Source organism: Pinus tabuliformis, chromosome X (assembly GCF_031772625.1).
Source record: "Pinus tabuliformis cultivar Carrire ecotype Pingquan chromosome X, CPIR1, whole genome shotgun sequence".
Lineage (NCBI taxonomy): Eukaryota > Viridiplantae > Streptophyta > Pinopsida > Pinales > Pinaceae > Pinus > Pinus tabuliformis.
In genome coordinates this window covers 74,752,483-74,770,759 of record NC_142308.1, presented here as the reverse complement: position 1 = coordinate 74,770,759, position 18,277 = coordinate 74,752,483, and the positions used below count along the sequence as shown (strand labels likewise).

The 18,277-nt window shown below is 39.2% G+C and overlaps 1 protein-coding gene across 1 annotated transcript; it reads left to right on the top strand.

Moving 5' to 3' along the window:
- Positions 1-14,982: 14,982 nt before the first annotated feature.
- LOC149138430 (cationic peroxidase 1-like) lies at positions 14,983-16,595 on the top strand. Its single transcript, XM_089446433.1, has 4 exons — positions 14,983-15,302; positions 15,442-15,633; positions 15,736-15,901; positions 16,021-16,595. The coding sequence occupies exons 1-4, from the start codon at positions 15,093-15,095 to the stop codon at positions 16,404-16,406; spliced, it is 954 nt and encodes a 317-aa protein (XP_089302559.1). The 5' UTR covers positions 14,983-15,092; the 3' UTR covers positions 16,407-16,595.
- The last annotated feature ends 1,682 nt before the right edge of the window (positions 16,596-18,277 follow it).

Genomic DNA, 18,277 nt, shown 5'->3' with positions numbered 1-18,277 from the left:
TCTGTAACCGAGACAAAATTGGTCATGTGACCTAAAAACTCAAAAATGCTAGGAGGCACCCTAGCCTAATGATGCTCCTGATAGTAGGCTACAGTCTGTGCTATCATGCGCAGAAGACGGATCCATCGTCTAGGTACACCGATAGTATGTTGCTGCATCGGCAAAGGTAACTCGTCAATCTGTACATCCGGAAGACCACGGGTAAGGTTCTCGACCTGCCCCTGCACAGCTGTAAGGGTCTCAGTATTGCCAAGATCACGAATAATAGCTCTCCTAGCAGGCTCCTCTGCCGGAGCAGCAACGGGCGGTCTCAGACGAACTGCCGGACGAACAGGACCGACATCTGCAAGCACACATGAGTTCAATTAAAGTCTCGATAGAATAAAGCACAAGAACATTATAAATGAAAACAATGAACAGTAATATGGTTGAAGTTTTTACCGGTAGCATCCCACTGAGCACCGTCTGGCAGTACCATATCCGGATCACCCCGGAAATCCATACCAACATATGGGTACTCAGAAAAAGCCATCTCCTGGCGATCGAACCACCTGAAGAAAGCAGCATTGAAAGAAATCTGGGATTGACCAGCATGTCTAGACATGTGATCGACCCATCGCTGCATACGTGGCTCGGTAGGAGAAGGCACTCCGAGATCAATGTACTGAGGTTGCATCAGAGGGATCTTCTCTAAGGCGAAGGTAGTCAGAATCGAACCAAAACCAAAGTTTTTTTCCCGTCCTTCACCTTGTTCAATTGACTTTTCATCTGAGTAAGCACTGCATCGCTCCAGTTGAAGATCTTCGGTTGGAGACATTCCAAGGCGTGCTGCATATGAGACCTGTTGGCAACATGTAAAGATGCGCTACCGGCCATCCTACCAAGAGTATACAGAATGGACCTGAGAGGCCTGCTAGTAACATCACGGATAACCACCTTGCCGTCTCTGCTCGGCTGGGACCCCTCCCTGCAGTACTGGCGGACATAGTCTCTCACAGAATCATTCCCCCGAACTGTACCTGATAAAGAAATGGGGGCACCCCGCCTTGACAAGCCAGTCAAGAAGTAAATATCTGTCACAGTCAATGGAATAGGTTTGTTCCTGATCTGGAATACTTGGTTAACAGGATCCCAAGCATCAAGCATATACTGCAGAAGAGAGATCTGTGCTCTCATGCTAGAGATACGGAAAAACTTCAGCAAACCACAGTCTCGTAATGTGCCCACCGTGACAGGATCATGAAGGGCAATCATATCTTCTTCTTCATGTTCTCGTTCTCGCCATGTTAGGGCCATCTTGATCAAGAATCCCTGCAAAACAAACAAGAGAATGAGTAAGCTCATGGAATTGATGAAAAACTGGCGAAAATTTTATCAAAATCTGTAAAAAAATTGTTGTTTTTATGCCCCAACGCAGGTACCCAGTGTACTACTTGCGCTGAAGGACAAGCTGCCTTCATACAGCTTGGCTTCCAACGCAGTTTTCAAAAGGGGAACCTGCACTGATCAGAGGGCGCTCTGGCAAAACCCCAGAGGCTCAATAGAACAACAAAACAGGCATAAAACAGGAAAATGAAACCATGAAAATGAAGAGCTAAGGTTTAGCTCCTACCTGGTCCAAACGGTGCCGAAAATCGTCCGCAGAATCTCCCGGAATCAGCTGGTGAAAATCAAGAGGAAAGAGGCTCCTCCAAAGCTCCAACAAGCAAAATACAAATGAAATGGTAAAATGAGAGGTAAAAACCCTTTTTATTTGCATTTTACGTAATTCAAGGTAAATATTAATGTGTTAATCTCATTTTCAAGTAAATATTACTCATTTCTAACTAGTTTGTTGCAGCAATTTTGAAAATGCAGTGCTATCAGTTAAAAAGAGAAGCTAGTTATGGTAAAAAATCAAAAGTAAACCATATATTCGAGCAGTTTTAGCACACAGTTCATGCTCGTTAAAAAATAAACGCAAGATCCGAGCAGTTTTAGCACATAGTTCATGCTCGTTAAAAAATAAACATAAGTTGTGAGCAATCTTCCCCTAGAGTTCAAGCTCACCCAGAAAAAATGAACCGGTAAATAACCTTGGTAAATGTAACCTTTGACAGCCATATTAAAGCCCTTGGTCGTGTTCTTGCAGTCTCACCTCCACCGTTCATTTGGCCAATCGTTCATCTCCATATGATTGTTTACCCATTTTGAGGAACAGCTGCGAAGAGTGATTTCACTAAGCCATCCTTGTGACACTGCCGTGATTGGAATATTCCAACCTGTACCTGGAATCTGCTGCTGCCCTGTCCATCACTCATTCCTCAAAAGACGAGTCTTCTTTGAGCTCTTTTCTCCTGACTCGTAAAATATGAAAAGTTTGCCGAGTTTTGGCCTTCCAGCTCGTTAAACGACAGGAAGAGCTATCCCTCCTTTAGATTTTAATCTTTTTGGACCTGAGGGATTATTGCACAAAAAGATCGAGCGCTTGTTTTGTTCGGCTCGTTAAAAGTACCGAAAACTCATCCCTTCTGTATTGTTTTATACTTTTTCGGACTTAAGGGATTAGATGACGAAAAAGGAATTCTGGAGTTGACTTTATGTACCTTTTCAGACTCTCTAAAAATGAAAAGGACCGAGTTATCCTTTTCGTTAGACTCGTTAAATTCATTAAATAGCGACAAACTTGTCTTTAGACGAGAACGAGTTTCCCTATCGCCAGGCTCGTTAAAACATAGCGATGGGCTTGCCCGAAGGGCAGGTTATAGAACAAGCATATGTTATCCTCCTCAATCTTGACAAAAATAAAGAGGTACTGGTCAGCAATGACTGGGGAAAAATTGGGAGAACCTCACAGCTTTAATGGTAGCAAGTCGCTCTTGAACATGACACTTTGTCCTCCGTATCACATCGGGTTGGGTTGTTTCATTCACCGGTCTCATCACCATGGTCCTCGCCACACCATCCACATTTGGGGTAATGCTACCGATCCATCACATCAATGTCGTTATATGTTCAAGAGATGTTGTTCTGCAAAGAGTCAACCGTGTCCCATCCACTGCCATACATTGTCCTTCATCCATTTCGTGACCGCCACCCTGAATCATACATCACAGTTTGTTTTCACCTCATCACAATCACTAGCTCCGTTCTGTGTCACTGATGTGGGATTCATTAAGGCCCTCCTTTGACGGATCGCTCCTTGTCGACATCAGCTCATTATCCAAGGAGTTGATCTAGGAACAACCCCTTCAGTACTTTGAAGCTTGCATGCCTCAATGGCAAGTTTCTCACTTCCGGCGATAGGTATACATCAATGACCTTCGACCAGAAGATTTTGCATGGTGGTCGACGCCAAGTCCTTTATTCCCACCATGTGAATTGTACTACTGTACCTTGAGGGTCATCATCCTTATCGGTGATTCCTCTCGCGTTTGTTAACGGTTTACATCATTGACCGGTAATCAAGCGATGTCTTTCCATGTTCGACTTCAAGAAATTCTCACATGGATCGACTTGTACATCGAGTGAAGATCGGAAGAGATTGAAGACCCCAGATCTAGTTCCATCCATCCGGGCTGCGATATATATTCAGGATATAAAGACATTTGATGTGTACATCATTGCAGCAGATGATAATCCTTCTCAAAGGATGATAATTTCAGCAGAGAATTATCAGTCTACCATCAGACAATCGTCTGTTCTATGTACCAAAATGAATTTATAAAGCTGAGCATGAGAATGCCCGCCTCAGCTAGATCATGAAAAAGTATGAAAAATAATTTATTGTATTGTATCTTATTACAGGACACTTCTCAGCAGATTGAATGAACTTCGGATCCTCCTAATAAAGCATTTCACCCGATAAACGACCTCATACTTTAAGGGGCATCTGTTATAGACAATTTTGTGCCTTGCAGCATCAGACATGAATTGTCAATAATCCAAGGGATCCGAAGTCCCTAAACATGATGTTCCTACCCCTAGAGGAACAAGGTCAGCAAACCAACAGCTCTCAGATCAGTTCTCCACCTGAAAACACTCAAAAACAAGCAACCCTGAAATCAAAGCAGGTGCTCCACTAGGCTTCTGCGCTAAAACTCAACTCCTCCATGGTGTACCTGCGTTGCAAAGCAGGTAGAACAAAGGCCACCTGCGCTGAGCGAGATGGGACAAGTGGCACACTGAGTCATTGCTCTGGAATCTTCCAAAAATGACACTTGGATCAGGGATTTCGCCTTGTGATGAGTCAGAGGCTCTGTTTCTCCAAGTGGAAGCAAGGTTCTCCAAGTGGACTCAAGAACTGAAGATCAACTGAAGAGAGAGAGGACACAAGGCAGCTACACATCAGTTGCAAGCTGACTCATCCTTTCTCAATTCATCTATATATTGAGCTCTCTCCTATGAGCTCAGGGGGCTGGAATTTTGTGCAAAGTAATGATATGCTATTGGTTTCACTATAGAACTATTAGGTGATTGCTTGAAGGAGGTGAAGAGGAGAAATTCTTTCTGCTAGGAGGTGTTGCTGGATTGGGACCTTCAATGGTTGTAACCTTCTCAGAACTTTACTTCTTCCATTAATAAAAGCTATTGAGGTTCTTCTATATGCATTTGTTTCAATGATGTATTGTGATGATTATATATTTGATTTATGCTAATCCTTGAATCAGTTATGAATGCATGCTTCTTGTAGTTTCCTTCTTTGTTATTTTGCAGGATCTCATTATAGCTGGGCCAGCAAAAGAGCAAAGAGCTAGGAGCAAGCAGCAAAGAGAAGAGATTGGAGCAAATATTAAGCGCAAGGCAATGGTTAGTGCATTTCTTCATTCTCTCTTGCTTTCATAAAGAAGTAAACCTTAAGTAGTTTTGTTTACAGTTGTTGCTGAGGTACTATCACCCTTAGAGTGGGATAGGGTCATCCGAATCGGATACTTTTCCCTACAACAAAAAGAAAGCAGAAGTGGAAAGCAAGGAAGGCTAACACTACGCAAAAAAGCAAAGCTTCATGCATTCACTGTAAAAAGGATGGGCATGATGATGTTCATTGTTGGATTCTGCATCCAGAGTTGAGAACTAAGAAGTTCGAGGGAAAGAAGAAGAAGACTGCTGCAGCTATTCAAAAAGATTTGGGGTCAGACATGGGAGATGAAACAACCATTGCAGCCACAGGTATAAAAAGGTAAGAATTTTGAAGCATCTACTAGTAATTTTGCACCATCTATTACTGATGAAGAAAATGAGAGAAATAGACATGAGCTTTTCCATATTCGAGTTATTTCCAAACATCAAAAGGTTGATACTTTGTTTGATAGTGGCTCACAAGTAAATTTAATTTCTGAAGCAATTGTAAAGAAATTGGGATTGTCAACTACACCTCAAAAGAAACCATACCCATTAGGATGGTTGAATGATAAAGCACAACTACAAGTGACTAGACAGTGCAAACTCAAGTTTTCTTTTGGGTCAGCATTTGTAGATGAGGTTGAGTTAGACATAATTCCTTTGGATATATGTGGAATTGTTTTAGGAAGTCCTTACTTGTATGATAGAAAAGCTATTTTCTATAGAGTTGAGAACACGTATCTACTTGTTAAAGATGGAATCGAATACTTTGTAAGAGCTCATAAGCTCAAGAATAATTATACTCTCATAAACTCAGGGCAGATGACAAGAATGATAAATTCATGCAAACAATTCTTACTGATGGTTGTAAAGGAAAAGAAACCTAATAAAACCAATGTATTTGAGAGCTGTAATGCTAAACAGTAAATTGATTTAGAATTGTTTCAGAGTATGAAATCTTGTTTCAAGAACCTAAAGGTCTGCCACCCAAAAGGAAAATAGTACATGATATTATTCTGTAGCAAGATGCTCCATTTCCTAACATTAGAATGTACGGGTTGTCTGCTTTAGAGAATGCTGAAATCAAGAAGCAGATGCAGGAGTTTCTCGAGAAAGGGTTCATCAGGCCTAGCACATCACAATGTGGGTCACCAATCATCTTGGTGACAAAGAAAGATAGCTTGTGGAGAATGTGCATTGATTACCGAGCACTAAATAAGATAACAATCAAAAAATCATTATCCCCATCCTCGCATAGATGATCTTTTAGATCAATTGAAGTTGTTTATTTCACCAAGCTAGACTTGCACAGTGGATACCATCAAGTCAGAGTGGTAGAACAAGATGCATGGAAGACTGCTTTCAAAACAAAGCAGGGATTGTATGAGTGATTGGTTATGTCTTTTGGCTTAACTAATGCTCCTGCTACTTTCATGAGATTAATGAATGATGTACTCAGACCCTTTCTTGATGATTTTGTTATTGTGTATCTGGATGACATTCTGAATTTTAGTAAAATGTGGGAAGAAAATTTAAAGCATGTTAAGCAGACACTAGATATTTTGGAAAGAGAAAAACTTCATGTTAAACTCTCAAAATGTGAATTTGGAAAAACATCTCTAAATTATTTGGGTCATATAGTAGGGGGTGGTGAATTGAAGATAGATCCCTCTAAAGTGGCAGTTATTGTAAACTGGCCTAAACCCAAGTCTGCTACAGAAGTGAGAAGCTTCCTATGGGCAGCACAATATTGGAGGAAGTTCATTTCTAACTTTTCCTCAAGTGCAGCTCCCTTACATGCTTTAACAGGATTGAACAAGGTGTTTCATTGGGGAGGAAAATATCAGAAAGCCTTCAACACCTTGGAAGAAAAGATTAGTATAGCACCTGTACTAGCACTGCTTGATCTACAAAGACCATTTGAGATCCAAACAGATGCCAGTGACTATGGCATGGGAGTAGTTTTGACATAGCACAGTAAACCCATATGTTATCATTCTGAAACTTTTAATCCTGTAGTAGTTAAATATCCTACATATGATAAGGAGTTGTATGCATTAGTTCAGAGTGTGAAAAAGTGGAAACATTACTTAATGGGAAAAGAGACATTAATACATACTGATCATCAAAAACTTCAATATCTACACTCCCAAACTAAGTTGCAACAATCAAGACACTACAGATGGATGGGTTTTCTACAATAGTTTCATTTATTCATAAGATACAAAAAGGGCATACATAATAAAGTTGCAGACATGCTATCCAAGCCTATTATAAATGCATCTACTATATTTAAGCATAATTTTGTGCTTCATGAAAGCTACATTGAACAATATGCTCAAGATAAGACTTTACAGATGTATATGCAACTTTGAGTCAAGGCAAATGAGTAGAAGAATTGGATTATCATGTAAAGGACCGACTCTTGTACCATTGTAGGAAACTCTGCATTCCACAAACTGAGGGAGTAAATATAATTAGAGATGCACACACTTCTATGATATCAGGTCACTTTGGGGTAAGTAAAATAGTTGCACAGCTGCAAAGATTTTGTTATTGACAAAAAATGTATGAGATAGTTTCTAGATATGTAAGAGGGTGTACTATGTGTGCTAAAAGCAAGCCCAACAATAGAAAACTAGGCTTGTACACTCCATTACTAGTTCCTTCTCACCCTTGGGAAAGTGTTTCCATGGATTTTGTTGGAGGACTGCCTAAATCTAGGAAAGGTCATGATTATCTATATGTTGTCATGCATAGGTTCAACAAAATGTGTATCTTGATACCTTGTAATAAATAGATTACAGCTGAACAAACTGCAAAACTATTCTTTGAACATGTATGGGTTCATTTTGGGTTACCCACTTCCATCGTATCTAATCGAGACACCCAATTTGTGGGGAAGTTTTGGTCAAGTCTGTGGGAACTGATGGACACCAAACTGAAGAAGAGCACAACTTTTCATCCACAAACTAATGCCCAGACAGAAGTAGTTAAGAGGACAGTGATCCAGTTACTCAGAGGATATTGCAGCAAACATCCTAAGCTTTGGGAGGAACATTTATGTTATGTGTAGCATGCTTACAACGGAGCAAAACGTTCTTCTACCCGGAGATCTTCTCTTGAGACCTGTTTTGGTTTCACACCAAGGTCTCCTTTGGATTTTGTCTTTGGTAAAGATACCACAATTGAGGGACACAGTGATGTGGACAGGGCAACTAGGTTCATTGAACAAATCCAGGAGAACCACCAGGCAGTACAGGAACAACTAGAAAAGATCCAAGCCAAGTACAAGGCTAGGCATGAAAAGCATCGGATGGAGCATAATTTCCAAGTTGGTGACCAAGTCTGGCTGTATATCAGCAAGAAAATGATGCAAGGTGAAGGTAAAAAGCTAAATCCCATCAGGTATGGACCTTTCAAAATACTTGAGAAGATTGGTGAGAATGCTTTTCACCTTGATCTACCAGCTTACATGCACATCTACTCAGTCGTAAATGCAGATTGCTTGAGATTGTTTGAACCCTCAATGATTGAGGATCCCGAAGAGCAAAGTCAATTGCCTTCTATTGATGACCTACTACCTGAATATCTTAATGAATTGTAGGAAGACACAGTTCTGGACAGAAAGGTGAGGACGACGCGTAGAGCAGATGTTGAGTACCTCAGAGTAGGGCTCAAGGGTTCAAAGCTAGGTAGTGCAAAGTGGATTGAGATTGAACAAGTGAGACAACAATACCCTCACTTAGTCGATGCTTGAAAACCAAATTTTGGTAGTCCAAAAGCTTTTTCAGTGGGAAGGTCGTGATCCGAATTTGATCCATGAAGAGTAGTCAAAGTACCATGACTGTATCAGATCGGGACAAACCTCAAATTCAAAGAACACAGAGCGATTAGAAAAAAAACCTCTGAATAGTGGCAGTTGGTAGCTAGCGTGGAATGATGAGGACCTCGGTCAAAGTGCGTTGACCGAGGCCCATGGAGACTGTGTAGGAGGTGAAACTGGCACCTGGGAAGCCCGGATCAGGAAAAGGAGGTAGTTTTTTATGGGTAATTAGCGCATCGCTGGGCAAAACCCCTCAAGAAGGAGAGGCCCCAAGCGCTCGGTTGCATGGAAGCTGGGAAAACCATGGGGAAAAGTGTTAAAGGTTAAAGGCGGGACTCACGCTCGAAAAACCAGCGGTATTGATCGGGGGCACCCTTGGGCGGTAAGCGGATTTGGCCGAAACCTAGTGACTCCACTCAGTGTCCAACACGTGGCAAGTGGAGGAGAGGGAAAACCACTGCTCATCACACGCTAATGGTCGAGCAAGTCAACCACGCGAAATGAGCGAATAATGTTGGATCTGGAGGCTCAAAATCTAACGGCTTAGGATGCGCCCGATGGGGAGACTGAATTTAACAGGGGATTAAGCCGCAATAGAGAGAGGTTTGACGTTCGATTTGACCGTTAAGGTGGTGGATGAGTCATTTCCTGATGTAACCGAAGAATCGAACCGACGAGGAAAAGCTGGCACAGTTCATAGGAGGATAAGTGGCCACTCCCTATGAGCCTGATGATGACGTCGAGACAGGGAACTCCAAGCAAAGCTGCAACAGGCGATCCGATGGAGGTGGAAGGGGAATTGAACAGTCGTGAGGATCGATTGGATTTAAATCCATGAACAGACAAAGCAGGAGACACGGAGAGGAAGAACAGATTAAAGAAGGAAACAAAGACAGAGAGAGAAAAAGTGAAGAAGACAATGAAGCAAAAAGCAGAAAGACAGAGAGCCGAGCTGACCAAAGGCAGCATCGAGCACCAGAGAGCTTGAGAGGTTCAAGCCATCCCTAAGAGGATCTATCGGAAGCTGAGCACCACATTGGGATCCTTCCATTGTAGACCAGAGAGGTCAAAGAGCTAGTAAGGCAAAGAGTCTGTGCACTCTAGTGGCTTGGGGAATCTAAGAACCACCCTGCCAAGCAATTTTGTTTCAGGAGACTCAAGTTGACATCGTCATTGTAATTCTCTGCTTTAAGACACAATAAAAGAAGGCCACCACTGAAAGCTGGACCGGAGACATAGTCCTAGAGGATAAGCTGAACTCCTTATTAATTGTTGTGTTCTTGTATTTGCTTACTATATTTCTCTGCTATTTTCCATTTTCCAGTGTCTATGTATTTTACAATCTGATCGATCCGTTGCCTAAAATAACATAAACGCACACCAGCACATGAGTTTGTAATACCTTTATTCACTAATTAACTAACTGAGGTCACTCATAGGGTGATTTTCAAATCAAGCTATGTAGACTAATTTCTTCTCACTCAATTTATGCCCCTTATAATGCTTTCTTTCATAGTTTAAACATAGCACCTTTACTCTTATTTCATCCATTTGTTGACGAGTTAACCTTGTTAGTTTAGGAGAGGAACATGATTTTCTCTATAGTTATTAGTGACCATATTTTTACTTTTAAATTTCCTAGTGAGACTAAAATAATTCTATAAATGTTTATTTTCAAAAAGCATTGCCTCACGTTGAATGATTTCCTTTAAATTTTCCACTAATAAGTCTAACAAGTTATCCTTTGAAGTATTCTTTACTCTAAGACTCAAATTTTGGAATTGTTGAATGTGCTCTATAACTTGACCTTTTTGTTTAATATTTATGAATTAATTTAACAATGTATTTCTCTTAATGTACCCATAATGTGCTACCAATTCCTCTATAAACATGAACCGAGATATAAAGAATCCTTTTTCCTTTCACAAAGAGATTAATATCATACATGTCAGTCTTATTCTAAGAACATGGATACAATATTTACCTTTTGTAAGGATGTCGCTTAGTGTAGATCATGATATGTTCCATCTAAAATATCCATGTTACAAGATCATTACCATCAAACTTCCTCATATAAATCTTTAGAATGTAGCAGTTCCAAGGTGCAAGTTATCGAGAAGGAAATGCACCTAATCACAAAACCACATAATCCAATAAGATTACAATGGGAAATCCAAGGTTTAGAAATTTAGAACCATGCCTGGAAAAATATCTCCCTTGTACATCATCATAGCATGTGAGAGATACGTGAAGGATGGAATATCTATTTATAGGAAGATTCTTGGAATCAAATTCCAAAGCTTCAAGAGGAAGATAGTCTCCAAGTAATCAAAAATAGATCCATTCAATAAGAAAAAGTCAAGGTAAATGACTACTAGTAGCCACAACCTATTCAACAAATATGGAGATGTTGGATACCTATGGAAGAATGGCCACAATTGGATAGAATTAATATGGTTGACAATATCCAGGGAAAATTGAAACATAGGAAAATAAAATTTCAAGAAAGACCAAATAAATTAAGATGGGGGTATAGGAAAAGTGGAAAATACAACCTAAAAGAAGCCTATAATATTTTGAGTGAGGTTGCTACGGTTATGGAAGATGTAGTTTGATCAAAATCTAGAAAATGAAATTATTGCCACGAGAAGTCTCCATGTTTCTTTGGAAAAGAGCACATGGGAAAATATTGGCATGGGATAGATTACAACTATGAGGCTTTGCTAGACCTTTAGTTTCTCAATTATTCATCAAAATTTATAAATCTAGAGCATCTCCTCAACTGTTGTTCCTTGATATCCAACCTATGGGATATGAAAGCTATGGGACAAAAGGGACCTCATCTTTTGTCAATTAGATAGAGATAGAGATGGTGGCATATTTACTATTTCAAAATGGAGAGGTTTTGTTTTGACACAAGGTATAATAAAATGAGCATGGAAATTACTTCTAGGATTCACATTATGAGAGACATGGAAGGAGATGAATGAGAGAATTTTCAATGACAACAAGACCTTAGTTGATAAATTATGGAATAAAATCCTTCAAAACATCAACAAAATAATTCTTCAAGTAATTGGTCCCCCCAATATGGGACTTGTAATCCGCAGAGAGATAGAATACTTAGATATCTTGGTATTTTTCCCATAACACAAATCCCTTCACTCCAAGTTCCTGAAATCAAATGCAACAACCCTACATCATGGTGACCCCTGCCTCAAGGAACCTTAAAATTAAATTCAATGTTTCCTCCAAAGGAAATGAAGGCCTTGCTAGCTATGGACAGGTTGTGAGAGTTACTAAAGGAACATCATTCACATTTAAGTAGGTCTTCTTAGTATTGTATCCAACAATTTAGTTGAACTATATGCACTAGAGTATGGACTAAATGTTGGTATTTGAAATGGATACAATAGTATAATCATAGAAGGAGATTCATTTCTTATTGTTAGAATGGTTGGATTTTTTTTGAATGGATCTCCTCCCTCTAAAGATTCCTAATGTTGGAGACTATTGAATCGAGAAGAGGATTCATTCTCTCCTCATGCAAATACTAGTATCCACTTCATCTCATGTGAGATTGATGAGAAACAAATCAGTATAAAAATTTAGCTAATGAAGGAGGTTCTTTTGGAGAATACACCATTAGAAATTTAATCAATTAAACTCAATTAGGAATTACTTAAGTCACACTGTTTGGAAATGTATTTGTAGGATCTATAATCCCCCACTCTGAGTGACCATTCACTGAGGCTTAAAAATTGTAATGGTCCATCAATATCAAATTAAATGGAGGGTGGTGGTTCCCTCCACTCTACAGAGGCATGGATTACATTTGCATGCACCATTCAAAATAGGTGAAATGGCAGTGAAGGTGATTTATGTGTTTGTGTGGCTCCATATTGTGATGACACCACATTCCAAAGAGAATCATTGTGCTCAAGGGAGATCTCATGTAGAACACTCATGGAGGTAATAGGGAATATGGTCTAATATTTTGGCTCACATAGAAGCAAGAAAATGGAATATTGGTTTTTTTCCAGAGATCATGTAATTTAGGACCTCCACATTCCTTGGCTTTTATGGATGATTCTGCACTTATATTTTAAGTTAATTTCTCATAATAAGTTGTTTATTAAATTCAGTTATAAATTCAAGGGTTCTGTTATTAACTGGAATATAGGCTTATGAATCTTAGCTCAATTAAACATTTCCTATAGGTTTCATCCTTGTCTCTTCTTACCTATATTCAACATGGTATGGTTTAGTCAAGACCCTCATTTCGAAATGGGTTTCAAGAGCAACCCTTTACGTGGTTTAGTGGTTGTCTTTAATCTCTCTAGTTTATTGATTTTGTTGACTTAGCTCTTTTAGACAGTAAGCTCTAGGTTGACTAGAAAAAAATATGTTTGGGCTGTGGATTCTTGGCTTCCATATTTGCATTTTCAAAGCATTATAACAATGGAATAAAGCCCCAAATATGATCCTCACTCAAACATGGTGGTTAGCTACTAGACTTGGTTGCGCATATGTGGAAATGTAATTTGCGCTCACATATTCATTTCTACTTAATTCAAGTTCACATTCTCACATGGGGTGTCTCATCTTACATCCAGGGCTTTACTAGGGTGAAGTTGGAATGGTTTAGTTTGAGTCTTTGTCTTTTGGAATTATCCATCCCTTTCTTCATAGATTTTCTAGTCTTCTTGAGTTATCTTTAAAATGGGTGTTGGTATCGACCCTATGGTGGCCAATCTCTGAACCCTAGATTATTCCCTCTCTTTGGGTATACAAGTTTATTCTTAACCTATGGAGGTTTGTATCAAGTCTTATGCTTCATTGGGTAGTTTTCACTCTTCCTTTAGTTGTCACTTGATTCAACTCTCTTTTTGGTGGAAAAACACGTCTCTAAGTAGAAGTTCTTATGGTGGAAGGGGTCATCGCAATAATAGTGTTCCATCCACGTCTTGGGCCTATATAATAGCAAAAAACTCAGCAAATGTTCATTACAACAATAACCCTCTAGTGATTGAAAGAGAAAATGTGGAAGATGAGAGGGAAGTCAAAATTAAGTGAAATTTATAACGGATTCTAGAAACAAGCAACACGCGAATGAAGAATACCAGATACATGCAAACGATTGATGTCTATTGGCAATTGAAAATCATAATGAGCAAGGTATTGGTAGGAAATACCACTGCGCATGGATGATTTACATAAATAAATTAGAAAATCATATAAAAATGACAACAATAGGAAATAAGCTTTACTCATTTTAAATCCAGGGACGCAGATGATAAGACAAGTTCATTTGTCATAATTTAGGTCAATAAAAGTTGTTCATATTACTGCTACTATGTTTGTTAGTAATATTTTTGTAAAAAATTATGATAAAAATAACTCCGAAACATTTATAATATACACTAATATGTTTGGTAATAAAGATTTAATCAACTTTTTTAATTTAATTTCTCTTCTAATAAATCCATAATCATATACCTAAATAATTTTATGTTATATTGTTTTTTATGTAACATAATATATAAAAATTTGGCTAACTTACCAAACCTAAAGACAATCCTTAATTTACAGTCATCCATCATTACACGCTTCGTCCACACTCTTAATCAATAACCCTTATATTCAAATCTTTAGTCCATGACTAATCATTACCTTCTATATTCACATCTTTGATCCATAACTTAATTTTAAATCGCGACCTTTTCACACTAAAATCTTAACCTAGACACTACAATCTTGACCCAATGCGTCTTTCAACTCTCCCTTGCTAACACCACCTTAAAAACACAATGGCAGACAACTATGCATCTATGAGTCAATGGTCCTAATTGGCTGGTCACTTACAACACCAACACGCAACTTATACCGATCTTGAACTTAGTAAACACTTCATCCCACCCAACTAAAGATGTGATAATTTAAAACAGATAAACCAAAACCAATAAGCGTTTACATTGGTAAACAACGAGAGGAAGCTGAATCAGATCCTCGATTATTACACCAGCAGGACGTAGGAAGGTTCCGTGGTCAGTGCAAACTTTACTTCTATCATTATTTATTCAGTCACGCACGTTATGATGCGCACTAAAAGGAAAACTCACGGATCCTGATCGGTACTAGCGTGTGGGTCTCACACTACTGAAATTTCGGTGCTTTTTGACGCGTTCAGCACCTGCCCTTCTAATCTTTTCAGCCCGACGCAACTATCTTCATCACCGCCATTCCAATATTATTTTGTGCATTATGATAGCTGTCATTCACGTTGACAATGAGCCTCTTCAAATCGATACACTACTGCGTTTGCCACTATAAAACCTGCAGTCAATCCAACTCTCCCCACACCATCTATCCACATTCAATTCAATTCCATTCCATTCCATTATCATTCGTTTTTCCTTTCCCGGTAGCAGCTAATTTTTTAGTCATGAAGGCTCTCGTGTGCATTGTTGTGTGTGTGCTGTGTATATGCTCTATTAATAACGCTGCGTATGGGCAGCTGACCTCAACTTTTTACAGCAAAGTGTGTCCGACGGCGCTTTCGATAGTGAAATCCGCAGTGACCAAAGCCGTCAACAATGAAAAACGGATGGGGGCATCCTTGCTCCGCCTTCACTTCCACGATTGCTTCGTTAATGTAAGAAATCAAACCCAGAATTTCATCTAACTGATCATAAACTGGCTCGAATATATCCACATTTGGCGCTTAAATCAACTCATCTCCGTCCTTTTTGTTTAATTCGTGACGTTTAATTTTTGTTTTTTGTTTATTGCAGGGCTGCGATGGGTCGATATTGTTGGATGATAACTCAACGTTCACCGGAGAAAAGACTGCAGGCCCAAATGTTAATTCTGCGAGAGGATTCGACGTAATAGACACCATCAAAACTCAAGTTGAGGCAGCCTGCAGTGGTGTCGTGTCATGTGCCGACATTCTCGCCATTGCTGCTCGCGATTCAGTCGTCCAGGTATTAATTTCTCCCTTTTCTTCACCATTTATTTAGATATTCGTCTTTGGAGGAATTGGAATTAAATAACATTGTTTACTCTGTGTGGTTGCAATTTGGTAGCTGGGAGGTCCAACATGGACAGTACTTCTGGGAAGGCGAGACTCGACCAGTGCGAGTTTAAGCGCCGCAAACAACAACATTCCGTCTCCGGCTTCCAATCTCAGCGCCCTCATCTCATCTTTTACAGCCCACGGTCTTTCTACCAAGGACCTCGTTGCACTCTCGGGTACGCCATTACTCACGCCACAAATTCCGTGCTATCAAATGATTGATTCTGCGGTGTCATATTGCACTATTTTCAAATTTAATAATAATTATGTTCTGGTAATATTATTTATGTTACAGGCGCTCATACAATTGGCCAAGCGCGGTGCACCACATTCAGAGCTCGCGCCTACAACGAATCCAACATTGACACTTCTTTCGCCACGTCGGTGAAGGCGAACTGCCCAAGCGCTGGTGGCGACAACACCCTCTCGCCCTTAGATCTGGCCACACCTACAACATTTGACAGCAAGTATTATACTGATTTGAGAAGCCAAAAGGGACTTCTGCACTCCGATCAGCAACTGTTTAGCGGAGGCTCTACAAATTCTCAAGTCACCACCTACAGCTCCAATCAAAACACCTTCTTTACGGACTTTACAGCTGCCATGGTGAAAATGGGGAATATTTCTCCTCTAACTGGTACGAGCGGACAAATCCGCAAGAACTGTAGGAAGGCCAATTAAGGTTTAGGAACATTGTTTTAGTTGTAACAAATTCATTGGTAATCGGTTACCGGCAAAAACCAATAAACTAAATTGTGATGAGATTGTGCTTAAACAAAATGTAATCTGCGATGTTGAAATGAGATGCGTAAATTAAGATTAGGTTTCGAAATTAATGGAAAAATCGTATAAAATATGTAGCATCGTAAATGAGATTACGTGCATGCCTGGTCAATGCTAAATTTTATCCCCAAATCTACTGTTTTCATAGCATATATATATAATTTAATTTACTTTATTGTCTTGCGATTCCAAATGGTTTGATTGGCCATATAGTAGCTAACTCTACTGACTACATATGAAATTTTTGGGTTTGGTTAATAACATTGTAGGATTAATTGACTATATATTTTGAAAATTCATAAACAGCTTAGATGTTCAAATAAAAATACCAAACAGTACATGTTTAGGCACCTAAAGGTTTGATTTTATCATCCCATACATTTTATTTCATTTATTTGGGTAATGTCGACATGTGTCGTGCCAAAACAACGTTACGCTTCGCCGTAATAAACAATTTTCAAATTCAGCAAAAACTTTGCACTGCGCGGATAGTAATTGTGTCTGTAACACAATGAGTAAACTCTTTCTACATCTACTTTGCACATGGCAGATGTTAATTCTGTCGGCAACACAATAATTAAGCACTTCAACAGCTACTTTATAATGTCCACTAAACCGGAGTTGAGTGGTTCAACAGGTAATGTCATTAATTTGGAAGCATTTTCAAAAGGGATTACATGGAGTCATGTCAGCAATCAAATCAGTTGTGTAAGGGATATAAAATTGGATAAAAAGGCAACGAAATTTGCGCCAACGATCAACGCGTTTTTGGCGCTTTTTTTCTTCGAATTTGGTGATGGATTGCTCTGTTATGAACCGTGGACCGTGTTGATAGCAAGTGGCGACAGCCACTATACGGTAATGTAACGTATGGACTTTTTCGTTATTTTTTCTTTTCGTTTTTCAAGTTAAATTTTATTCAAAGTTCGGTTAGATTTAATGGAATCAAAATTTAATAGTTCTATAAAGAGTCGGACCATGACATAATTAAAAATGGGTGACATAATTATGTCGATCGGTGTCCTTTATTGGATGTGGGAACATGAAAGCTTAGGGTTAAAAAATTAAAACGTGGCCTGGATTAATAAAAAGTGTATTGGATTATGTATTTAGATTCCTTAATGCGGCATGTTTGTGCTCTCCTGTTCACATTCCTCAAACTCCATATGGTTAAAGAAATATTCTATTTCATAACTGGCACGTGATCAAACTCGAAGGGGGCACTTCTTTTAGTCATGTTAGTTCGTTCAGTTAGCCTGCAAATGATCACCGTGTGATGGCCACCTAACCTCGTACATTTAAGAATAATAATATTATGTTCTAATTTGTAGGTTTGATAATAATAATATTCGGTTTGACAATAATCATAATATTAGGTTCTAAGTAGTAGGTTTGATAATAAGAATATTAGGTTTTAACTGGAACGCAGGAAGAGAAGCATCGAGGGTATCTTCCAAGGAATAATACGCTCACACAGCGGCATCACCGCCAAGTTAACACTTGACACTGGCTATTTCTCAAACAATCATTAAAGATCAGGTAACCCTATGTTACGTTTCGCTGAATCCTTTGAAGATAGCATTGGTATCGCTCAGAAATCTAAAGCCTATGAATTCTACACGTATTGGCAAAGTTGCAGGGATGCTATACATCGGCATGGCTTAGAAGTCTAAAGCCTATGAATTCTATACATATTGGCAAACTTACAGGGATGCTATAACAGGTTACAGGGGGACAAAGTGGTTGAACAATAGAAGAAATCCTAGGGT